This window comes from Crinia signifera, chromosome 8, assembly GCF_055691185.1.
Source record: "Crinia signifera chromosome 8, ASM5569118v1, whole genome shotgun sequence".
Classification (NCBI taxonomy): domain Eukaryota; kingdom Metazoa; phylum Chordata; class Amphibia; order Anura; family Myobatrachidae; genus Crinia; species Crinia signifera.
The window spans coordinates 12,544,474-12,571,042 of NC_139224.1; the positions used below are offsets into that span (position 1 = coordinate 12,544,474).

A 26,569-nucleotide genomic window follows, 5' to 3' on the forward strand; every position below is an offset into this window, starting at 1 on the left:
ATCCCTCAGTCCCCGCCTCCCCCCGGCTTGCAGCCTATCGCTGGGCTGCCTGAGTGACTTTCCCAGTAGCCAATAAGCGCTGCCGCCCACACATCGGCCCCTCGCTGGCCTTGGTGACGCAGAGTGACGACTGCTGCTGTCAGGGTCAGGGAGGATCCGATGTGCGGGGGCTCTCCGTCTGTCTGAGAGGTGCGGGCAGGGGGGCCGGGGATACGGGGGTTAGGGAGCCATAGTCCTGAGCATTAACCCTTCACTAGCCGCGGCGGCATTATTATTCTCTGTACAGTATGAGAGCAATTACACCGGGGCAGTTTTGGCTTACACAGGTTCCGGGGCTGGCTGCATTCATACTTGTGTGAGGCAGCCACGGAACCTGTGTAATGCATATCGGTATACTGGAGGGAAGAAGAGATACTTTGGTAAGCCTATCCTATGGGATAAAAGGCTAGCGCTGCACCTCACCTTTACGGGGGGGAGATTCAAGTGTTGTGCTCGGCGAAGGCCACTAGGTGGCGTCTGACTGAGCGATTCGACTGTTGCGCTGCCTGTTGCGCTGCCGGCGTTACCTTTACTGATACGTTGTTCCATCATCTTCATCCGTTATCCTAACACAGGAGGGGTGGGGGGTGACGCACAGGGGATATGGTCGACAGAGTTGGAAGGTCGACACATAATAGTGTTCTGAGCGCAGCGAGGCACCGTGCCCAAAGCATGGCGAGCGCAGCGGTGCACTGATACAGTGTCCATGTCGACTTACAGCGAAATAATTATATAATGGTTAATTATGTAGGACGTGCAGCTGTGAGGAGCCCTGGCCACCTGTGGCTGTGTAACTGGGGTTCCGCTAATAAGTGTAAGACATCTGTGACCCTAGGATGAGGGGGAGGCGTAACTCAGGCTGGGGATGGACTTCAAAAGGGAAGCATCATTACGTGTGTAACGATGGTATGTTATATATAATGGATTCTGTTTTGTTTGATGGTTTGAACCATCTGTGTTAAGGCCCATATACACTGGGCGACTTTGAGCTGAAATCAGCTCAGTTTTGTAGTTTGGACTGTTTTCAGCTCAAAAGCCGCCCAGTGTGTATGGGCTAACGGTGAGTGCCGCTGCGCGCTCCCACATCATCGCCGGTGGCCACCGCTTATCACCAGCAGATGAGTGACAAGGTGAATGGCTTTCCATAGCATCCTGATAAGGAAAGTCATCCATCCCAGGGAAAATCGCTCAGAAGGGCGAAAATTGCTCAGTGTTTATGCACTGAGCGATATTCAGCCCAGTTATTTTCCCCATCATCGGTCAGCATACACACTCGGCAAAATCACCCAGTGTGTATGGACCTTTAGTCATGCGCACAGTGAAAGCTGGTTTGTGCATTTGCAAATAAGTACTGCCACCCAGTCAGTTTTTCTCCTTGAACCTGTGGTGTATCACAGCAGCTGGCATCGGAAGAACAACATCGGAAAGAAGCAGACAGTCCAGGACATTAGAGTCAAGGTTTTATATATCGCTTCTCGGCCTTTTGGCTAAGATCATGTGTAGTATCTGTTCTTATCAGTGGGTATGGACTGGCCTCTGGCAGAGAATAGAGAAAGGCTGGACTGAGCTGCTCTGATGGACGGAGGGTCTGGGACCCCTCTTTTTTGCCTGGGAGTGGTAAAAAGTCTGGCTGAGTACCTTCACCTCTGCCTTTGGTAGGAGGTGTTGTTTCCATAAATCCACTGGTAAGAGGGGGGGAGAAACACTGGGCCTAGTAGTTTGACTCTCTTGACGGGGTTCGTAGCCCCCGAAGGATGAGACAGCGAAAGGCTCTGTCTAGTATCCATTCCCAAGGAGCGGAGAAAGGCTGGGACTGAGTAGATGGCTCCTGTTCCAGAGGTTCGTAGCCTCTGATGGGGAGACCGCGAAAGGCCCAGCTTAGTACCTTAACCTTGGGATCGGAGAAACACTGAGACTGAGTAGATTGCTCTTCCGAGGGGGTCGCAGCCCCTAAGGGAGTCAGTCGAAAAGCCCAGTGGAGTACCCATTCCCATGCCAGGGGCTGGAAAATGGTGGAGGGAAGTCTACTGAGGGTCTCTCCAAACCTTCGGGTGCGGAGGACCCACCGTCCTAACCCTTCCGGGGGTTGAGGAATGAGGGTCTCTCTAAGCTTCGGCGAAGAGGACCCACCGTTCCCTATTTTCCCCTCTTCGGCCTTATGGTTGAGAGGGGTTAGGGGAAAAACGTGGGCCCGTCTCCTTCGGGAGATGGACCCACTTCGATCGCACGGCCCCCTTTGCGCGTGTTTAGGCACAGCACTGGTGGTAGGGAGCACACCTCGGGCTCCTGAGTTTTTTCAAACTCATGTGTTTGTCCATCACTGTCTTGCACCCCTTGTGTGCAATAGGTTTCTGGATCCACAAAATGATTACGATATGTGAACAATGGTACTTGTTTAGTTTCACGGCGGCAGCATGGCTGCACGCTACTTTTGGGTTCGGCACTCTCCAAACTTTCTAAAATAAACTCCATGCCAACGTGGATAGTTCGTACCCCCACTATCCACGTTGGTATGGAGTTGATTTTAGATAGTGTGGCGAGCGTAGTGAGCCACCGAGCCTGTAGCGTGGGCGAGCATAGCGAGCCCCGCAAGGGGACTCAGGCACATGGCCATGCTGCCGCCGTAAAACTAAACAAGTACCTGAACAATATATAAGGTTTTCACCAGAAGAGTCTATGCAAAGTATCATACGTATAAACCACTTGGTGAAGTAGCTGGACCAGTCCTAAGCAGTTATGTACTTGGATGAAGGTCTCCACTGCAGCATCTGTTGACTCAAAACAAACCCCACACATCTTGTGCTTAATTTATGGGAACAAAGAGAAGTTGCAGGGGGTCAGGGCTGGACTGTATATTGGAAGACCAAGCTCCTGGATAAGTTCAAGGGCCAGAAAGTCCACCACTTTGTGGGCCGTTGCATTGTGGTGAACGCTGCCTAGACATGCCTTCCAGCACTTGCGGCAGTCATTGTTTGGTGTACCAGTACTACGGAAGCTACATGACAACAATCACAGCCAATATCTGCTTGACCAAGCTTTGCTCACATCGGAACTTCTGCAGTGGTTCACCTCCAATTGGGGCCAACTGTTGTTTGGTCTCAGGGCCGAAACTGTGGATTCATCGCCATTGGTAATCTCCCAGAGTTTAAATGCCAGCCATCAAACTTGGCCAGACACCCAAGTCACCAGCACCCCCTTCTGCTCTAGAATCAGCTTATTCCTCCTCTTCCAGGGACCACACTGAAATTTAACACACCAAACACGGGTTCGGGACGGCACTTCCGCCACAAAAAAACAGCTCACGGTCGGTGTAAATGTTCCTGCAGACCACTCTTTTTTCACACTACTTGTACTGTCCGTCACTGTTTTCTTGTTCTGTTCTTATGTTTATGAAGTTTGGCTCTCATTCAGTGATCCCATGCAGTCATAGATGAACATTGCGACCGATGGCAATCGCATGCAGTTTTACCATTAGAATCTGCAGGCAGGAGGTGATATGCTGGAAGTAGGCGGTATGCACCTTGTTCTGCATTGTTTAGGCTCGCATACGCTAAGCTGATACCATCCATCATGAATGAGGGTCTTTGTTGCCGGACCCTTCAGACGCCATATGATTAAACAATAATAATAATATCCTTGCTTCAGCACAGATGACTTAACTAGTACCTCAGTTAATTTAATTGAGCCATCTGGACCCAAGCATGCTTAGCCTTCAAATCTTGACCATAATGACAGAGTATGAGACACTCCGATGATGTCACCTAGAGAGCACCTGATCTCTAATCATCGGCCAAGTGCAGCTTCCAGGTACGACGAGATGCTTTGCAAACCAGTATGTCTGCGTCCTGATACAACCCTCTCCCAGCCATGATCATAAAGAGTTTGTCGTCTCTCTCCATTGCTGATGAAGTCTCCTCCTTCTGGGATGGAATCCCAACAATGCAGTCCAATGAGTGCCAAGGGTTCCACGTAAACTGTCTTCTTGCACTAGCTCCGGAATGTAGAAATCTGCCCGAAGGTTATGTTCCGTCAGCTGTGATCCAGGACCTACAGTATACGTTCTCATAGGGTGCATTTGCATAATTGGCCTCGTATTTGCCAAAACAGTACAATACTCTATGCTGACTTTGTTCCTGGATCATAAGAGGAGGCAATTGTTAGACCTCCACTAAAATAACACCCTAATGCTGAACAGTGTTCCTTGTATTCAGATTCTGATAGGGTCATGGTTAATAGTGGTCCCTTATCAATACTTGACAGCACCACCATAAGAGCTTAGTGTTCTGATGACAAGAGGGAAAAGGCCTGATTCTGTTTGGTTCCGTCCCCCTTGTGTTCACACGCAGGACCGATGTCAAAGCAAAGCGCATAAGGGTAAAAATAAATAAAAAAACAAGTCGACTTTTTCATTGTCAACCTTACCCATGTCGACCTAATGACCCTGTCCACCTTATGACCCTGTTGACCTAACCCATGTCGACCTAGACTCATGTCAACCTTCCTGCATGTCAACCTAGACCAGTGATGGCTAACCTTGACACTCCAGCTGTTGTTGAACTACACATCCCAGCATGCCCTGCTTCAGTTTTAGCAAGGCCAAGTAGCAAAACTGTAGCAGAGCATGCTGGGATGTGTAGTTCAGCAACATCTGGAGTGTCAAGGTTAGCCATCAAGGAGCTAGACACATGTCGACCTAAATGCATGTCGACCTAATGACTTGCTGGTGACCAACTGATCCACACCCGTATGTAGGAGGGACGGCAGACGGAATCTCCGATCCCTCATGCACCGCCTCCGGACGCATCCCCCACCGCCTGGCGGATTTTACAGGGGGGGGCGCTGCAGTCCATAGGCAGTGGCGTAGCTACGTTTTGGGCGCCCCCCACCATTAGGGGGGGGCGCCCCCCCCCCCCCGCCGCCTCCCCGCCAAGCACCACCACCCCCCTGCCCTGACGCCCCGCCGCCCATGCAAACCCCCCCCCCCCAATCCCCCACAGCCTTACCTATCACGCTGGTCCCGGCGGCTCCGTTCTTCTGCTGAGGACCACCACAAAATGGCCGCCCCCATACAGCAGACAGTTTCAGAGAACTGTGTGCTATATGGGGGCGGCCATTTTGTGGTGGTCCTCAGCAAAAGTACAGAGCCGCCGGGACCAGCGAGATAGGTAAGTCTGCGGGGGATTGGGGGGGTGTTTAACTATAGCACCGCAGCCCCCGGCACCCCCACATGCACAGCGCCCCCCCCCCCCCCCCGCCACCAGGGGCTACGGTGCTATAGTTACGCCGCTGTCCATAGGTAATAAGCGCCACTCGTCTTATCCCGTGTTATGTGATGATTCTACTAGACCACAATACATAATCCTCCGCAGCAGCAGCAGTGACGTCCAGCGTCTCACATTTCCTGTTCTCCTCCTATTGCACCATGATCTCATTCCCTTTACCTGCCGGGACACATGGCCGCCGTCTCGCTGCCCCCACTAACATTTAGTTGCACAAGGGGAAGTTTGACCTTTATTATGTTATTTTAAGCACTTGTGTTGTGTAATTCCCAGAAAACCTGTTTTTCCATGAAACAGCTGAGAGATGTCAAGATGGGCCTTTGCTGCCGACCAGTCCTTCCCCTGCACTGAGGAGCTGGACAACAGAAGAGTTGTAACGATGGGGGTTATTCAGACCTTATCGCCGTTGTGCAAATTTGCAAGACTATCGAACAACTGGGCAGGAGTTACAGATCGTAGCGCACATGTGCGGCCCAAACAGCGGCAAAAATCAGCAATTACTTTTTCGCAAACCCCTCGCAACTTGACTGACAGGAATTCGGCGAGTGTCGGTGGTAACCAGCCATTTTCAGGGCGGGCCTGTGACATCAGTGCTGGCCCCGATCAGCCGGTCTCTGTCGCAGAGTTGTGGGAGGGTCAGAGTTACACTCGCACAGACTGGGAAAATAATTTGATGGTAAGTAAACTGCGTACGGATTTGCAGCTGGACGGCAATATTTTCGCGAGCCATTTGCAGTTATTCTCTCTGACTGGGCGGTGACTATCTCACCGCAGGACTCTGCAGAATCGCACAGCCGTGATCAAGCGTGAATCAGGCCCTGTGTGAGAAGCTTGAATTGGATTTGGAAGGGAAGCCAGTGAAGAGAGGGCAGGCGGACGTAGTTAGGGATTCAACATCATCGATGGTTTATGGCCGATGTCGAATACTTTTGCCATCGATGGGGAAGAACCAGATGGTTTCCCTCCATCGATGGCACAGCAAAACGATGTTTTTCTTTTTTTTCTTTTTCAAAGTGCCGGGACACCCGCGAAGCCCCCCCCCTCCGTTTTTTGATTGGCCCACAGGCCAATCAATCAAACACAATGGATGACCATCGATATGTAAAAATATCGATGGTCATCCATTGCATAGTTTAGCACTATCGATGGCCAGTTGCAGAATTGCAATCAATGTGAAAGCGTTATTACACACTAGAGTTCATTTTTTGCTGTTGGAAGGCAATTTTTGAATCGTGCAAGGAACCGGAGGAAACCCCCAGATGGGATGCAGTTAAAATCCCGGCGGTCGGGATCCCGGCGTTCAGAATCCCGACGCCGGAATCCCGTCCGCAGAAATCCTGACACTTTCTCCCTCTGTGGGTGTCCACGACACCCCTGGAGGGAGAATAAATTAGCGTGCCGAGCGTAGCGAGGCACCGGGCCCGCTGCGTGCCGAGCGTAGCAAGCCCGCAAGGGGGGGGGGCAATCCACGTCCCCCCCTTGTCGGGATTTCGGCGGTCGGAATTCCGGTGTCGGGATTTTGAACGCCGGGATCCCGACCGCCGGGATTTCATACTGAATCCCCCCAGACATAGGTATACAAGCTTGTTAGGGTCACCCAGGGTGGGGATCCAGTAGCGCACGCAGGGGGGGTTTCCGAGTACCCAGAAACCCCCCCAGAAGTCTAAGGGCCCTAGGCTGAAATCTGAGTGTCCCCTCTTTCCATGGGTACAAGAATTTTAAAAATCGGCCCTTGGGAACCGGAGATATCTGACTTCAAAGCAGTGGTCCCCATCCAAGCCTGTTAATTGCTCTTCCCAGTCAGATATTTCGGGTTCTTTCTGACATAGAGTTTTTCTGAGGGTATATTCCAAAAGCTGGGACTCTTCCCCTTTGATGGACACTAGAAGCTTGTCTCTACTGTTTCCAGAACCAGAGATATCAGCCTTCGAGCAGCTGGTTACTGCTCCAGCTCCACACACCTGGTATGTAGTATTATATACTCGTTGGCAGATTGCTCTGCCTCCTGAACTCTGATTCCCTAGTCCCCAATACCATTTGGTAGGTGGGATTCTCTAGTTTTTAATTCCATTACAATCTATTTCCGGGAACTGGAGATATCTGCAGTCAAGCAAGCTGTCCTCCCACCAGAAAATTATGAATAATAAGCCCACTCCACTATACACACCTCCTCTGCATATTAAACATCCTCTACCACCCTGGAAGTTATGTATCAGGGCCCCTTAATTCAGCCCAATGCCCACTTCTCCCACCCCATCTCCCACCATCTGTGCAGTAAAGGGGAAATTTGTGGAAATTACTGATCCAGGCCCTACATGCTGAGCGGTTGATATAATACCCCCTACCACCTGCGGGACATCAAAGCTTCCCCCACCCCTACCGCTGGAGGATCGGTAGGGGCCCCAATACATTACTATGCCCAGGGGCCTACACTGCTGTTGATGCCCCTGTATGTATATATTTATATATATGTATGTATGTATATATATATATATAGTTCCGTGTGTGGACCGCACTCACACTCAATTTTTATATATACTGCGGGGTGCCAGACAAAGGATCCACGTGGTGTACGTGTGTCCAGATAATAGTCCAGGGTGCATCCACACCTATTCTGGTGTGGAATGTCAGGCACTCGCCTAATAATGATAAGTCCAGATGGTTAGTAAAATCCATAATTTGTGAAGTTTTATTCAACTATCCAATCAGTCATATGAACAATAAATCTTGTCACAGGTAGTCATAGGATATGCCCCGACGTTTCGGTCCTAAATAGACGGACCTTTTTCAAGGAGCTTTTTTAGCAAAAGAGACTTTCTATCATCGAAGATGGGGATGGAAAACCCCGTGGTGCCTGGAGCTGCTGTTTTCCATCCCCATCTTCGATGATAGAAAGTCTCTTTTGCTAAAAAAGCTCCTTGAAAAAGGTCCGTCTATTTAGGACCGAAACGTCGGGGCATATCCTATGACTACCTGTGACAAGATTTATTGTTCATATGACTGATTGGATAGTTGAATAAAACTTCACAAATTATGGATTTTACTAACCATCTGGACTTATCATTATTAGGCGAGTGCCTGACATCCCACACCAGAATAGGTGTGGATGCACCCCGGAATATATATATATATATATATATATATATTGTTTTTATTATTTATATACATTTGGTCTATCTATAATACTTTAACTGACCCGGCATATACTGGGTCACCTAAGTGTCCATTTCCGTGCTTTGCTCCGCCCCTCTGGAAACCCCCTTCTGAAAATCCTGCATTTGCCACTGGGATCAAAGCAATTACTACAGTAATGTAACCAGTTTACACCATCCATATTGTTACCAGTGGGACTATTGTATCAGAAGAGTCAGGGACACCTCAGTACAGTTTAACAACCATTTATTTACAAAATCATTAACAAACAAGACATTTATACTTTCCTCAAGACAGTTACAAGCTATAGCCAGAGTCCAAACATGGATGTATTTCCAGGGAGCCTCCTCTCACTGTGTAGTCCTGGATCTGTGGTCAGTCGCAAGCACCCCATACCTCCCAACACTGGAGTGACAGAAAGAGGGACACTGCACGGCACGAACCTGACATTTTGGGGGGCATGGCCTAGTGACATTTCCCCCACTGTGGGGGCCTGGCCAGTGGCTCTGTTAGCTGCCAGCCAGGCCCCCAGACCCTCTGGCTGCAGGAATAGACTAGGGTTGCCTACGGAAAATCAGGTCACCCTCCTGGACCCCCAAAAAGGTGGGCAATCCTCCCCGATTCTGGGGGACCCCCCCTCCTCTGATTGTGGCTTCCTCCCCTCTGACCGCGGCGTTTAAATAACCTTATCTGCCGATCTCTGAGTAGGGGGCAGGGCTAAAGTGTCATAATCGCGTCATTTAGCCCCGCCCCCTCCACGGAGCTAGACAAATCGGGTAATTTTCCTTCATGGGGGTGGGGCTTGATGACATCACGCTTAAACCACGCCTCCCAAACTCCTACTGAAAGAGAGGAGCTTTCAAAAGGCGGCAACCCTGGAACAGACGCTGTGTGCATGTGTACAGTGCCTATTCACCAGTGACAGGGGGGACTCCGCTGTTTACACTGAAACTGGGTCAGGGTTTTCCCTATTGATGGCAGGTATTTTCTTAGGGTAAGGACTACCCTTGAACAAGCAGCACTAACCCACCTCCTTCCACTCCGCCACGCCCCAGTGCCAAGACGGGTCATACCCGGGATTTTGTAGAACCTTGGCACTCCAGCTGTTTAACTACACATCCCAGCAGGTTCTCCCTCACTGGTTTAGTGAATGGATTGCCATCGACCATCGATGATTATAAATCATCGATGGTTTATGGCCGATGTTTACGTTTTGACATCGATGGGGAGAACCATCCCGCCATCGATGTCAAGCTTCAATGAAGAGTTTTATTTAGCTTTTTTCCTCCCCGACACCCATGAAGCCCTGCCCCTCTATTTTGATTGGCCCACATGCCAATCAATCAAAGAAAATGGATGACCATCGATATGTAAAAACATAAATGGTCATCCATTGCATAATTTTACACTATTGATGACCAGTTGGACTTTTGCCAACGATGGCAACCATCGATGGCAAAGGCAACAATGGCCATCCCTAGTCTAGTTTGCATTAGTAAAGCGCAACGAAATATCCTGCGCTATATAAGAAACTGTAAATAAATAAATAAATTAGGAATGGCCATCGACCATCGATGATTTGAAATCATTAATAGTTTATGGCCGATGATGAATACTTTTGCCATCGATGTGAGGAGAACCAAATGGTTTCCCTACGTCGATGGCAAAGGAGAACCGATGATTTTTTTTTCAAGGTGTCGGGACAAGGAGCATAACCCCGCCCCTGACAACACTGAAGCCCCGTCTCCGAGTTCTGAGTGGCCCACCGCCATTCAGTCAAAAATAATGGATGACCCAGTGGCGTAAGTTCATCCCAGTTGCCCGGAGGCAAGGTAAGTACTGGTGCCCCCCAAAATAGCTCATTCAGTAAGGTGTCTGTCTCCAGTAAGGTCATGGGTCTAATACAGGGTATGACACTTGCAAAAATGATGTTAGAAGGGGGAGTAAGCCACATTAGCAATATCAACTGCTTTCAATTAACTGATTCAAAACTCAAAGGGAAGGAGATGTGCCCCCTTGGGAGCAGGAGCCCGGCGGCAGATGACTCCATTGCCTCCCAGAGTTCTGCCTCTGGGATGACCATTGAGATCTAAAAGTATTGATGGTTATCCATCACACAGTATTGACTATCGATGGTGGCCATGCTGCTGCCACCTCAGCGGGGCTCCAGATGGGGAAGCATTCAGTAAACGGGTGCAGGGTGTTCGGTGTGGGCCCCTCTGGACCACCTTTCACCCACTACAGCTTCTCAGGAGCAGGTCCGCAGACACAGCCACCTGACATACATGAGGACCAGTAGCAACTAAAGTAGGGACAGCCATCAGCCAATCGATTTTGGTTTATAGACAATGTAGAATCGTGTTGCCATCGATGGAGAACCAGATGTTTTTCCTCCATCGATGTCAAGCATAAACAAATAATATTTTTTTTTTTTTCTTTTTTCCCCAAGGGGCCAGAACACAGAGCATAGCTCCGCCCGCAACACCCATGAAGCCCCATCCCAGTGTTTTGAGTGGCCCAGGCAAAGAAAATCGATGACTATCAATAAGTAAAACAATCGATGGCCATGCATTGCAAAGTATGCCACTATCGATGGCCAGTTGCACTATAGCCATCGATGGCTAAACCATCCCTAAACTACAGTATGAACCACGTGACTTCGGCAGTCACATGACCTGATGCCGTCAGGCGGAGGGGCTGCCTGTAGTTGCAGGACTGCTGGGTTTTAAATGAATGGCGGATAACTTGTCTCCTAGCAACCTAGTTGCATAGCCCGTTAGCCCCGCCCCGCAGTGTCTCGGCCTATTAGATTGAAGGCGGCCGGAGAGGCGCGCTGTGCAATAACCCGTTACTGTCCGGAGCGGCGGCTGCTGCCAGTAACTGAGCCCAGGACCGGCAACACCGAGAGGACGGGACCCTGCCAGCCGCAGCATGGAGCAGCCGGTATGTCCTTCGCTAGGTCTCTCACTCTCAGCAGTCTGGGCATTGGGGGGGACACCAATTCTGGGGACACTAATGCAGGGTACACATGGGGGGGGGGGGGGGTCACTAATGCTTGCTGGGGACACTAATGCAGGGTACACATGGGGGACACTAATGCAGGGAAGTGGAACACATGGGGACACTAATGCTGGGGACACTAATGCAGGGTGCACATGGGGACACTAATGCTGCGGACACAATGGGGGGGGGTCACTAATGCTTGCTGGGGACACTAATGCAGGGTACACATGGGGGACACTAATGCAGGGAAGTGGAACACAAGGGGACACTAATGCTGGGGATCCATGGGGGTCACTAATGCTGGGGACATATGGGGGACACTAATAAAGGGACACATGGGGGACACTAATGCTGGGGAGTGGGGACACTAATGAAGGGACACATGGGGGGGAGGACCCTAATGCTGGGGGGGGGGGGGGGCGGACGTACTAAAAGGAATGACAGTCTGGTCTGCTGAAAAGGAATGCCAATCTTACTATATTAGGAGATTTCATATACATATATTTCTTACGTATACAGTCTATTTTTAGTACACATCTTGCTAAGACAATTACACATGTTACATACAGAATGACGCGGAATGACGGCTGATTACTATGGAATGACGGCCATTTAATTCGCCATCCCTAAGCCAAAAAAGCATTAAAACTGCTCCATCATCGTAAAATCGAGGTTGTAATATCGCATAACGGAGCTGTTTCAATGCTATTTTGGCTTAGAGATGGCGAATTAAATGGTTGTCATTCCGTGTAATTCTTCATGTAACATGTGTAATTGTGTTAGCAAGATACTACAATTGGCATTCCTTTTCAGAAGACCGGACTGTTATTGCACTGTCATTCCTTTTCGTACATCCCAGTTGGGGACACTAATGCTGGGGACACTAATGCTGGAGTCACAAGGGGGGGATACCAATGCTGGGGACGCTACTGCTGGAGATACCAATGCTGTGTACACATGGGGGACACTAATTCAGGGGACACTAATTCAGGGGACACTAATTCAGGTGACACAAGGGAGGACCCTAATGATGGGTACATTAGTGCAGGGGACACTAATGTACCAGCTGTTATTATTGGCGTGTAGCCCTACTGGACATTCTGTGCAGAATTTGCACTCTGGTTCTATGTGCCAGGTCTGCACCACCAGGAGCAGAGGCATGATTACACACAGGTGGCCCGGGACCTGCGTCAGGGTGTTTGGGCTTCCCTGAGCCCGGTACGAAGGTTGCCTCCATCTGATCTGGTACCTAATGTTATACACAGGTAGTGACAATGCACAAGGTCAGCAAGCCAGAGACTGGGACACGAGGTCACGGATAAGCTGCAGGGTTAAGACTGGCAAGATCAGGAAACATCTCTAGGACTGGCACGCAGCGAGGTCACGGATAAGCCACAAGGAGATAATGAAGGATGGGAACAGCAAGGGTACGGAGAGCGACCTACCAATGTACAGACACCCAGGCGGTTAGCATTCCAACCCTTTCCCTCCCTACCTGCAACCTGACCCCTAGCCCCTCTCCCCAGCGGCCTAACCCTAACCTTCCTCCTAGGGATGGCCATTGCCATCAATGGTTGCCATCGATGGCAATTCTGCAACTGGCCATCGATAGTGCTTAACTATGCAATGGATGACCATCGATTATTTTTACATATCGATGGTCATCCATTGTGTTTGATTGGCCTGTAGGCCAATCAAAACACGGAGGCGGGGCTTCGCGGGTGTCGGGGCGGAGCTATGCTCCGTGTCCCGGCACGTTGAAAAAAAACAAAACAGCAAAACATCGTTTTGCTATTCCATCAATGGAGGGAAACCATCTGGTTCTCCCCCATCAATGGCAAAAGTATTCGACATAGGTCATGAACCATCGATGATTTTGAATTGTCGATGGCCATCCCTACTTCCTCCCCAGTGGCCTAACCTTCCTCCCCAGTGGCCTAAGCCTAACCATAGCCCCTTAGTGCCTAAACTTGACCCTCCTCACCTGTGAACTAACTAATCAGCCCTGGCATACTTCTGTTCAGGATGCAGAGTGTTGGAATTCTAGCACTGGCATTGTGAGTGGTGTTTGAGTACCAGTGCCCGTCTTATGACAAGTGTCAGTGTTCTGATTGCCGGCATCCTGTACGATGACCGGATCCCCTTTAAAACAATTTCTATTCAATGAATGCTCAGCGTTCTGTAGATCTTGCCTTGCTGGTTTGTTGGACCAGTTACTTCCCAATAGACAGTTTTGTTAGCAACAACCTTTAATCTATGTTCTACTGAAACCAAGGGCAAAGTTCTGGCTGTTCACAAGAGCGTGCAATCGTCAAGGAGAAAGGAGGTGGAGAGGCGCAAGGTTTTGTAGTTGGCCAAACGGATCATCCCAGTGGTTCTGAGTTTGTAGTGTACTCAGGGCTGCAGGGCAACTGGCTTACCCTAGTGGGAATGATCCTAGGTGGTGGAATGATCTTTCTCCTCCTCGTGTATCGCCTATATGGAATATTGGAGAAGAGTAATTACGTGGCTGTGGTAGCTATAGTTTATTTCCATGTCCGAATTAGGCCCTCAGATGTGTATCTGCAATGGAAGCTCTGAGCACAGATGGTATGTGGGTAGGAGAATACATGCAGGAGGCTAGGTACAGCAGACTGTACCAATGCACAGGTACAGCTGCAAGAGGCAGACAGCACACTGGTGTAGAGAAGTGCTTATTACAACCAGTGAGCAGATGGTATCTCTGCTGCGGCACGGTGAGCGCTGGTGACCGGCTGAATCCGCTAGAGTGGGATCACTTAGGGACACAGCAGTGAGAAGTGGTCCAGATGCTGAGCTCTTCTATCAGGGGATTAGGAGTCCTAGGAGAATTGTTGCATGGTCAATAGGCAGGTGGTAGAGAGCAGTTTACATAGGAATCTCTTGCTCAGGATTGGAAGTGAAAGTCATGTGCAACATAGGGACAATGTGACTGGGTGAAACAAGCTCGAATGATGGAGGCAAGATGGCGGTGCCCTTTCTGCACCACATGGCAGCTAGCAAAATAAATTGGATGTGACTGGCCTGCAGGCATGCGTCATCCAGTAAATCGGTAACTCCGGCGAGGGTAAGAGGGTTAAGTACTTGATTTGTGCCGATGCCTTTTTACTGGTGCTCCATCCAGCATTCCTCTTACGGGTTGGGATCATTGGGTCTACAGCAAGTTGATTGGCAGTCATTAGGTCAACATGGTTCTAGGTCTACATGGTTTAGGTCAATAGGTCGACACAAGCATTAGGTCGACAGTCAAAAAGGTCGACATGGGTTTTTTCACTGTTTTTTGACCCGAATGTCGACATGGACACAGTTTCCAGTGCACCGCTTCGCTCTCGATGCTTCGGGCATGGTGCCTCGCTGCACTTGGCGCACTATGTTATTCTCCCACCATGCTCTAGTGGATGGTAGGGCATGAAATACCCACTGTCTGCACATGTCTGCTCAAAAAACTGTGAAAAACCCCATGTTGACCTTTTGACTTGTCGACCTAGCCCATGTTGACCTTGACCTATGTCGACCTAATGACTGTCGACCAACTTTCTGTAGACCCAATGACTGTATCCCCCTCTTACACCACCCAGCACCCAGGGCTTGCCTTGTTAGAGTACGCCAGCTCCAGCCAGAAGAGGGCGCTGTTAGCTTACTGCACAGTATGTGTTCCCACCTGCAGATTGAGTACGCGATCTGGTAGTGTGACTATACATTCATGGACAAATATCTCATACAACTTTTATCTTAGGATGATCCATCCCTGGAGCGCCATTTTAAAGGCCACCGAGATACAGTGACGAGCGTGGACTTCAATCCTAATATGAAGCAGATAGGTGAGTACCTTTAAAAGTAAGGCTGAAGAAACACACAGGTTAAGGCGCTGTTATATATATATATAATATGTCCTGTTTTGATTGAGGTCTGGATGCTGAATTTGGGCGACCTATTCTTCGTAGTTCATGATTTTGCTTGAAAATACGTGACAGATGTCTAGTATTGTCTTCAATATCCACACTTGGATCCTAAAAAATCTTCAGAGAACTGTTGAGGTCTAAACACCTGGAATAAAGGTTTTTTTCAACAGTATCAATCGTGTGTAACTATCGCCCAGGGGGTTAAAGGTCGGAGGAACCCTCACTCAGTAAAACCCCTTTTACACCAGCCCCAATAACCCGGGTTTTTGCATGGGAGCGCACAAAAACCCGGATTTGTAGGCGGTGTAAACCCGGGATTTCAACCTGGCAAATGTTCTTGGTTGAACACTGGTTCAACCCGGATCGCGATGTAGTATAAAAAGGTATCCCAGGTCGATGGGACCCGTTCAACTGCAATGGAAAAAAGTCGGCACTGGGAGATGCTGTCATCTTCCAGCGCCAGCTGAGGCCCCGCCTCCATTGAAGTTACCTGCTCTGCATTTTGCTGGGTGGGGACAGGAGTGTAAAAGGGGTCAAAAGCCAGGTTGGAGCCAGGTCCAAAGACCCAGGTGCAACCCGGCTTTAAGGTGTAGAAGGGGTATTAGTAGAATTAGAAGCATAAAGGTTTCTTTTTTTTTTTCTACAAGATTATAGATATGTTGACGTTCCGCCCATACCCACAAGCATTATTACAGACCTGATTCTATATTTCCCACGTACTTACTTTTTCAGATAGAGACTGGAACGACGCTTTAGATACCCTTTTGTCTTACACCTGTCCCACCCACCATATCTATTCATTATAGAATTTTTTAGACCAATCCTTGACCACGCCAAACTAAAGAGAGAAATGTCTATGTGGTTGGATCATTTCCCTTCTTTGACTATACTAATATTATAACAGGCCCCTTTTATATTCACGACAAGTTCTTAGAGGTAGCATGTATACTGTACTTCTCCTCAATATCTCCCATAACTCATCTGCCCCGGAGGTCAGGACTCAGCAGGGTCTCCGCTCTCTGCTCAGTGCTGGGGACCCGGCTCACTCCACTGTCAGACTGACAGCGCTGCTAGGCTGTGGGTAAGGAGCTGTGCACAGTGTGGGAAGGGGATAGCCTGAGGCCGCAGTAGTAGGATGCCGGGCAGGGACACTGCTGCTGCGGGGGAGTCTGTCAGTGTGGGGTGAGAGGAAGAAGGACTTCTTGCTGCCTGGGGGGTGGGGCGATCGACCCGCTCTGTATCCGTCCCTGCTCTAGGGACACTGGCACTGTGGCACCCCTGTCACTGCGCTGCGGCACCCAGGGAGCGTTGCGGCACCCCAGGGCGCACAGTTTGGGAACCACTGCCTTATGCTCCTAATTCTTCCATCTTCTAAATAAGTGAGGGTCTGCTGCCCTTTAATTTCAGGGTGATGGTTACACATGGTTAGGACTGTTGAAAGAAACCTTTAAAAACAAATGTAATTACCCCTCTGAGTTTGTCCAGCATCCCGCACGGCCTCTGAACTCCGAGGCTATTATATCTGACCTCCGCTGTTTAATTGTGATTTGGGTACGCTAACCTCATCTGATTCCTGACTTTTTAGGATCCAAATGTAGATATTTAAAACCAGATATTTTTTTTTCCAATTTATTCTATTTCTGTCTCATATTCTGCGAGAGACCTTCTCATATCATGAACAACAACAAATTAGTCTCCCAAATTCAGTATCCGGACCTTAATCTTAAGGGATGTGTTGTATACTTAAAAGCAGCATAATCTGTGTTATTTCTGTCTTATTTGTCATTCTGGATGTGTCAGCCTTGTGTGCTGAGCCAGTGTTCTGTCATCTTGAGTTGTCTCTTGGACTCCCCGACAGTTCTGGACAAAAGATTTTGTGCAAAGAGCTTAAGATTTCAGACACTTTTTATCCCTTTCGGTGGAAATGTTGTGTTTTTGAGCTGTACTGCCGGAACAGGATCCCCCAGAAGATTTCAGTGCATGCCACTGACATGTAGGTGTGCGCAACGTCATCACCCCCCCCCACACACACAAACACACACACACCCATTGCTCACCCCATCAACTGCACGCTGGTATATATGGTGTATATGCATGTCATGTACAGTTACAGGAAGTGCAATTACACCTGTTGATTAAACGCAGTTGCATTCAGGCCTCATTCATCCAACACTGTCTACGACACTTCTGTGCCCAGTGTGGGATGAAATAAGGCCTCATATTGTGCGTAATGATTGTTCTTTCCCAGCAGTTATTAATACATAGACACATAGGGCAAACACGGGGGGCCCTCATCTGCTACTACTGGAGAGGGCTGGGTTGGGGAGGGTACAGCTGGGTGGAGAGGGCTGGGCTCTCGGGCTCGGTATCTGCTGCCCGGTTTACGTACAAGGATGGGAACGTGTATTATGTGGCATCATCGATAATGTCCTCTGCCTACTTTGATATATCTATCTATCTATCTATCTATCTATCTATCTATCTATCTATCTATCTATCTATATATATATATATATATATATATATATATATATATATATATATATATATATCTATCTATATCCTTTGTGTTCTTGTAGTAACTCCTTTGTGGTGTTTCCGTTCCAGCCAGTGGCTCCATGGACTCGTGTGTCATGGTCTGGAACATGAAAGCTCAGATGAGAGCGTATCGCTTCGTCGGCCATAAGGACGCTGTAATGTCCGTGGAGTTCTCGCCGTCTGGGCATCTCCTTGCGTCGGCATCCAGAGACAAAACGGTCCGGCTGTGGGTCCCCAGCGTGTAAGTGTTTGTGTTCTACATTACAAGTGTTACTTTGTCTTCAGCTCATGGAAACCGTAGTCATGGACTATAGTGGCACAAGAACCCTCTACTGTACCTGGTGATCTAGGGAAGGGGGTCGTCTGTTGGGGTCAATTCCAACATTGCCTGGGGTGTCGCTGTCTGCTGTGGTGTTTCTAGCACAGGTCCAGTTTGCATATCAGTGCTGATATACAGACCACACTGTGCTAGAAGCACTACAGCAGTCAGCGACACCCCAGGCAGGGAAGAGGAACTGCATGGGTTTTCAATGATGCCGGGTGATAGAAATATAAAACGTTCTGGATCGGGTAAAAGTTTTCTGCTAGTCTTTGTCCCCTAAATCCCAAATATGTCCTAAAACTTCCCATTAACCACTCACGGGATGCCTTCCTGGGGTAAAAATGCCATCCGTTTCCTATTTTATTTACATTTTGTATTGTACTTGCAGCGAATGACTAGAACACCAGAAGCCCACTTTACAGTATTGGTTTTATAGAAGAAACGCGTCTTATAATCCCATTGGGTCAGCGCCTATATACAGCACTTGTCCTCTTATGTCTCTCCTAATGCTACTTTTTCACCCATGAAACCTAGGTGTGTCATTTCTAAGTTTACATCTGTTGGTATACCAGCGCCATCTGCTGCTTGTGGTGGTCACTGCAAGGGTAAAGAAGTCCATTTCAAACCACATGGTGGTATAAGGCTGCAAACTGACACATGCTTATAGTAAGCCAACAAATAACAGTAGGGGGTTACTAAATAATAATAATAATTATAAATGGACTTTATGTTGGTGGGATATCCTTCTTCTTTTTTTTTTTTATCACTTTAAATGAGTGAATTGGGTTAAGCACATTTATTCAAAACATATCTGACGTGATTTTATATAAAAAGAAATAATATTTATAAACATTGGTTCAATGATAAATTGCTCCACCGATGATCTGAACACATTCCGCCGCTGCTTCTCTCTGCAGTTGCTGGGTGTATACAGAAGGTACAGACAGCTTGTTTTTACATTTCTCCAGCAACTATTCACTTCTGCAGGTAGAGGGCGCCAGGCTGCTCAATCTGCAGTGGTTGGCTGTACAGCAGGCATTGCGGGGAGGTAGCAGAGGGGCTGATAGCACTTATGGGCGTCTCTGACTGGCGGCATCAGATGCCACCACACCAGGCAAGTAACATTACAGTTTCTTCAGAAGCAGGTGAAAATTTTTACCTAGCGTTTGTAGAAATAACCATTTATTATAAAGGTAACGTAGGAGATATCGTGGGTATCTCCTGCTTTATGTCCCGAAGTGTCTCTCTATGCCTCGTATGCCCCCCCCCCAAGTAATTAAGTGTCCACTTAATTACTGCAATTAGCTGCGGTGGATACAGAATCACCCCCCCCCCCCCCCCCAGTTCAGGAAATACATAACACCCCCTCTACATACACATGTGTTCACCTCAGGACAGATCCTTCCAGAGGCCGTTTCAGTAACAGATGCAGATGGTGGGAAAACTCGAGATCTCCGCAAGAGGCGTTACATTGGTATATAACTCTGCACAGGAGGCTGAGCGCCATAGGCCTCCACCAATGTAAGCGGCTGACTAATGGGCGGGACACATTCTCACGTGTGCAGTCACTGCCATACTCTTTCCACACTTATACTGCCTCTGCGGGTTACATGCGGCCTTCTGTTATGGGCATCTGTTTAAAAGATAGAAATTGTGTCTACAGAGTAGTATTTGTGGGCTCAGCCCCTGACGTGCCCTCAGTCAGGCGATATATACTTCATTTACATGACGTGTCATTATTTCAGGAAAGGAGAATCCACGGTGTTTAAAGCCCATACCGGCACGGTGCGCAGCGTCAGCTTCTCCGGCGACGGTCAGTCTCTGGTCACTGCCTCTGATGACAAAACGGTGAAAGTGTGGACAGTTCACCGGCAGAAATTCCTCTTCTCCCTGAACCAGCACATAAACTGGGTGCGCTGTGCCAAGTAAGTGCCGAGATCCGCACCGTATGTCGTCTATCGTTTTATCTGTATGTCGGGTTATATTAGCTGTGTGTACACTCGGCTTACAGCTACTCCTTGTATTAAGGTGGTCCTCTATATAGTAACTGTGCCATCTGTGCCATGTCAGACATGCAGGGGATCACACCCATGACCGATGATGAAATGTCCAAGGGTTGAGCTGGTTACCCACTAGGCGACGAATCTCTAGTATGTAAGCACTGCTTCGCTCACGATGCACGTACCAAAGGATCATTCGCCACATCCCCTGCATGCACTTAATGGTACCGGGTCCCCGCCCCTTCCAATATCGCGCTGGATACACGTCGTTAAGTGCGGACCCTGCATTAGTTATACTAATGCTGCCCATACACTTGTGAGATATTGTATACAATCATTCGATTTCGACCAATTCTGGCTGATAAATCGAAGGATTGAATGCATTTTTAAGGGCTTTTTCGACGCGATGCGCGGGCACGCCGTCGAATGTCGCGTTGATAGATATTATGTGCTGCACATAATATCTATCGAATTGTAGGAGCAGTCGCATGTGGTTTTTAACCACATGCCATCGCTCTAATACAATCCGAGGGCGGAGGGGGTGCATTCAGCGGTGTGGGGGCCCTAGGGACCGCTGGCGGCATACCTGCATCTCATATCAGGAGGCGGCGGAGTAGTGTAGCAGTAGCGCTTGTGGGCGGTGGGAGTCAGTGGTGGCGGGAGAATGGTTTAAAATACTGGGCTGCCCTGTGATTGGTTGAGAGAGCTCAGCCAATCACAGGGCAGCCCAGTGTTTTAAACAAATCTGCCGCCACCGCTGACTCCCGCCGCCCGCAAGTGCTACTGCTAGCATACACTACTCTTCCAGCCACTGATGTGCCATCGGAAGATGGCATGCGACATCGGAGGCTGACTTTTGCACCCAAAAATGTGATCGGATTCGATGGACATCATACTTCGATGTCGCATCGAATCCCATGGCATAAGTGTATGGGCACCATAAGTTTGATGAGAAATAAAGTTCCATCCAATCAGCTGCCCTGTTACAGGCTGTGTTTGAAAAGTAACAGAAACTGATCGGTTGATAGTTTAGCCCTCTCCCCCTTTATCACTCTCCAAAACTTAGTACATCATGTGTGTATAATTGGAGTCTCACGCTGTAGCAAAGACCCTATATTCATCTATAAAATGAGCATAGCCCTGGGTGGCGGATTCCTGTTCCACGTATCGCTCAGGCACCGGCGGAAATGCTGTTCTTCTGCAGATTAAACTTTTGATCCCCCTGCGATTCAGGTTCTCACCGGATGGAAGACTCATCGTGTCCGCCAGCGACGACAAAACCATCAAACTGTGGGACAAGACCAGCAGGGAGTGTATCCATTCATTCTGTGAGCACGGCGGGTGAGTACCACAGATGGCAGAGGCTAGGAAGCTGTTGCTAAGATACATTTCCTAGGATGATTAGATTCAGGACCCCCTCCTCTCGGCCTATCAGAGGCGGCTTTAGGCCTCATCTACAATGTGCACCAATACCAGCTCATCGTGAGGTTAAGTTGTTGTGTTTTATAGTTCTGTCTTTTTATACCGGTTTTGTGTTTTATGTGTTAGGTTTGTGAACTTTGTGGACTTTCACCCCAGCGGGACCTGCATAGCTGCCGCAGCTACTGATAACACTGTGAAGGTCTGGGATATTCGTATGAACAAACTCATCCAGCACTACCAAGGTATTCTGCCACGGCTATATCCCATCACATGTGCCCCACCACTCCGCTTCTGCAGCAAGGACTCCCCTTTGTAATCCCTGCTGTAATATGTGCTCTTTATAGTATGTTACTGTGCAGCGTGAATAATCAGGCACCACCTTGGACCATCGTTTCATTGTTAGGCAGCCCTGCGTATACCCTGGGTGATACAATCCAGCACTGAATGGGGTAATGGATGAGGAGGGGCTGCAGCCATTTGTCTAATGATGACCTTGTTTAGTGCTTCTGAACCCCTAACGCCGCCTCTCCATTGCTGCCTGTAGTGTAACTTCCAAACATTCCCTGGAAATGTGCAAACAGCACTGGGTTGACCGGACCAGATTCTGTCCTAGAATCACCTTTTAGTGTGTGGTTTCTGAAGTACTAGGATCTTCCGGTGAACGGTTTTATAGAGGCTCTTGTCCCTTTAATGTAAGTTTGCTGCAGACACAAGCGTGTGGATGTTTATACAGAGAGCAGGAAGTGCAGCCAGTTAGTGTGACGGGCGATTAGCTGAGTCACTGTGATCTAGCTGGGTTACCATCCCCTTATATCAGTCTGCAGGGTTCTCAAATTGGAACCTCATCAACTCTGCGTAAAGCAGAGACGAAGCGGATGTACAGCTCCAGTCACCAAGCCGAGCGACCGCTCTAATCATGTGGAGACTGATCCAATTAAAAAAGCAGACTGTGCGGGCCCCTAATCTGTGGGGGCCCCAGGATGACCGCTCTGGTTGCCCCTCCCTTAATCCAGCCCTGATCACGTGATCGCTGTAAACCAGTGCTGATGAGGACGGGGGCAATGCACGGTGTGCGCTCATAGAACATGATCCCCCGGTCCTCATGATCCCACCGGCAGAAAACACCACATTCAAGCCCTGTTCCCCATAGAAACAAAACCCTGTGGTCGCTCTTGCAGTATTTATACTTTATATAGTACAACTTTCCACGATTGGAGGTTTCTCTAATGCAGGGTACCCGGGAACATGGTCCCTGGATCATGCAGGGACATTGCCGGGTTAGTCCCTTTCATACCAGCCTAGTCCCTGCATTTCCTGGTGTGAGGGGGCGGGGGGAGTGGGATGATACTGGCGGGGCCGGCCAGGGATTGGCTCAGGGTGGAACTATACCCTTTTAGTCACCCGGCGGCTTCCCCCAGCAGTGGTAGGCCGCAAGACTCTGCGCTCTCCACCCGGTGCCAAACTCTTCACCAGCAGCTACAGGCCTGACCTCCCGAACCGGCACCCGCACCACCTCCACACAGACGGAATCACCCGGGTCCGGCATCTTGGCTGCCACCATCTCCCGACTCCACAGAATGACTGCGGTGAGTAGAAGCCGGGAAGTCCCCTTGCACACTAGCCAGTAACCTGGGCTGGTCACGGGAGCAACCCTGCTAGCTAGCAGGGTTGAAATTCCCCAGGGAATTTTTCCAGGAAACCTTTCACACAGCGCTAGTCGCGGGTTGTTCTCGGGCTCAATCCGAGAAATAAGGCTGGTGTGAAAGGGTTATTGGTAAACACAACAATGGTTATTTTCACCATGATTTAAAAATACAATTGTTGCCCAGAGGTCACTGGTGCTGGTGAACTAATACCCCTTTTACACCAGAGTTTGGACCCGGGATATTGCCGCTCCAGTCCGGGGCAGGGCATGGTGTAAATGGGCTTAAAAAAAATAACACGGGTACTGTTCCCCGGGAATCTGACCCGGCAAATGTTCAGGGTCGGACACGGGGCTTATCCGGGGCTCAGGGTGGTGTAAATGGCCATTATCCGGGTTATTTGGTGGGTAGAGGGGCGCAAAGAGCTGATTGATGCTTCTGCAGCTCTGGCAGATGATGTAATCTGCTGGAGACCCGCACAGGGCGCATGTAGCAGCGCAGCAGCAGCGTTACCACGCTCTGTGCTGCAAGCACACTCCACACTGTGTTTACAGCCTCATCTGATGCAGCACACACTGGCTGTCACGCAGTGTGTTCCACTTTGGCTGACCCCAAACCTGATCTGCACCATCATGTCTGCAACTGCAACACAGCTACTCCATCTGCCATCTTTGCTGCAATTCTGGGAGCAGAACCCACCCCCTCCCTTTTCCGTTTCTTGTGACCTCATCTCAAACAGCCCAAAGGTCCATTTTTAATGACACCAGCAAGGAAAGACAGGGCTGATCCGTTTTCAGTATGAAAGGGCCTTACCCGGGAATAACCCGGATTGAAGTGCAGTGTAAATGGGGTCTGAGGCAGGGCATGCCCTGGCAATTTCCCGTGTTCGATTTCCCGGGTCCTATCCGGTATTCTGGTGTAAAAGTGGTATAATTACCTCAAATAAATTGTCCAGTCCGTGAGACATGTCCTGCGGCCAATTTGATGAGTTTTATCTGGTAACTGGAATAATCCAGTGCTATTGACCACTTTGGGGTTAGATTTGCAAGTGTAGGTGGTGCCCAAAACAACCAATACGATTCTACTGTCTAGAACGTTACAGATCGTAACTGTTTACTATGGGCGACACCAGCACTGCTTCTATGTCAGCTAGTGGTTGTAGATGACGGTTGTCCTGTCGCCCGGTGTTACAATTAGACATTAATGTATCCTATTGTCTTGCAGTGCACAGTGGGGTGGTGAACTCCCTTTCCTTTCACCCGTCTGGTAATTATCTCATCACATCCTCCAATGATTCCACGCTGAAGATACTGGATTTGCTGGAAGGACGGTTGTTATATACACTGCACGGTCATCAGGTGAGTGGCCGGTTATATACTGCAGTCCGTTATCCGTTATTGCACTGGGCTCTGCTCAGTACCGCCTCCTCCGCCACTCCCTTCTACTTCTTCCACACGGCGTCCTGAGGTGTCTGAGACGCATGTCTGTCACTTTCCTTGATTAATGTCTTGGATGCCTTCCGCTTACCGGTGCTCGGCATGCTTGCAGCCTGAATGCCGACCGCTGGTATCCTGACACTGGTCGGAGGAATGACGCAAGAACTCGTAAGTATGCCAGGGTGATTCCAGACAGCTCACGCTGATGGTGGTGGGGCAATGGGGGGGGGTTAGCATACTTACCTAGCAGGTTTCAGGATTCTGCACGTGGTTCCCAGGAGAACATTTGTGTATGTGACCAGTCAGCCAATAGAACCATCTATTCGAACCATGACCGGAGTTGTGACAGAAATTGGTGGAGAATTCACGACCTTCATTATGTTCTTGGCATAGGGCCTGATTCGAACCTGATCACTGCTGAGTGTATTAGCACAGCGGCCAATTATCGGTACACTGCCTAGGGGCCATGCCAGAAAATATACTGGACGTGTCTGGGAAAATGCAAGCGTGCCAGAAAATATACTGGGCGTGTCCGGGAAACCGCAGGCGTGCCAGAAAATATACTGGATGTGTCCGGGAAGCCGCAGGCGTGCCAGAAAATATACTGGGCGTGTCTGGGAAACTGCAGGCGTGCCAGAAAATATACTGGATGTGTCCGGGAAACCGCAGGCGTGCCAGAAAATATACTGGGCGTGTCCGGGAAACCGAAGGCGTGCCATAAAATATACTGGGCGTGTCCGGGAAACTGCAGGCGTGCCAGAAAATATACTGGGCGTGTCCGGGAAACTGCAGGCGTGCCAGAAAATATACTGGATGTGTCCGGGAAACCGCAGGCGCGCCAGAAAATATACTGGATGTGTCCGGGAAACCGCAGGCGTGCCAGAAAATATACTGGGCGTGTCCGGGAAAATGCAGGCGTGCCAGAAAATATACTGGGCGTGTCCGGGAAAATGCAAGCGTGCCAGAAAATATACTGAACGTGTCCGGGAAACCGCAGGCGTGCCAGAAAATATGCTGGGTGTGTCTGGGAAACCGCAGGCGTGCCAGAAAATATACTGGGTGTGTCCGGGAAAATGCAAGCGTGCCAGAAAATATACTGGGCGTGTCCAGGAAAATGCAAGCGTGCCAGAAAATATTCTGGGTGTGTCCGGGAAAATGCAAGCGTGCCAGAAAATATACTGGGCGTGTCCAGGGAAAACGCAAGCGTGCCAGAAAATATACTGGACGTGTCCGGGAAAATGTAAGCGTGCCAGAAAATATACTGGGCGTGTCCGGGAAAATGGAGAGATTTTGGATATTTTTGCTCAGCTGCAAATTCTACGCTAGTCGTACACATCGCACAGTGAGCGATTGAATTCACTAGGCGGAATTTCACTATAGCAGGCGGCATCTATCTGTTCACTGGCTGATGCACTTTCACTACGCAGCAATCACGTCTGAATCAGGCCCATAGTTCTCAATGATAATGGTGAAATAATGAGGTCCTAAAATTCCGTTCTCCATGTATTTTGCTAGTTAGGAACAAGCTAGTCGGATGCTGGATGTGGGCACGTATCTAAAGAGCCCTAGTACCCATCCTGTCTGTTGCCTGCCCTTTCATTGAGCAATGCAGAGGGTACAGCATGCTGGAGTATTTCCTCTCCACCTATAGGTGATAGTGTTGTGAGTATGGAAGGAAGAAAATCTGGCAAAACCTACCATGCCGGTTTCTGCACTTACTGGCTGCAACAGATCATGCCACTATATGTGTGAATGTAACTCTCTGTATAGAACATCTGTTACCTAGGAGACTGCAAGTATTTCACGCCTACTTT

General features: G+C 49.2%; 1 protein-coding gene and 1 pseudogene across 3 annotated transcripts in view; both read left to right on the top strand.

Annotated features, from left to right (window-relative positions):
• Positions 1 to 170: 170 nt before the first annotated feature.
• Positions 171 to 26,569, top strand: part of POC1A (POC1 centriolar protein A) — a 29,370-nt gene continuing 2,971 nt past the window's right edge. Inside the window, exons 1-8 of one of the 3 annotated variants that reach the window (XM_083155770.1) lie at positions 11,148 to 11,414; positions 12,740 to 12,901; positions 15,229 to 15,313; positions 18,002 to 18,173; positions 20,000 to 20,179; positions 21,488 to 21,595; positions 21,803 to 21,918; positions 24,544 to 24,677. In XM_083155770.1, coding sequence (XP_083011896.1) covers positions 12,887 to 12,901; positions 15,229 to 15,313; positions 18,002 to 18,173; positions 20,000 to 20,179; positions 21,488 to 21,595; positions 21,803 to 21,918; positions 24,544 to 24,677 — 810 coding nt within the window. In that variant the 5' untranslated portion in view covers positions 11,148 to 11,414; positions 12,740 to 12,886. Of the gene's footprint in view, positions 190 to 11,147; positions 11,415 to 12,739; positions 12,902 to 15,228; positions 15,314 to 18,001; positions 18,174 to 19,999; positions 20,180 to 21,487; positions 21,596 to 21,802; positions 21,919 to 24,543; positions 24,678 to 26,569 lie in introns of those variants that run through there. The other 2 variants (XM_083155772.1, XM_083155771.1) reach the window with 2 other exon arrangements.
• LOC146029959 (U2 spliceosomal RNA) lies at positions 1,507 to 1,639 on the top strand (annotated as a pseudogene).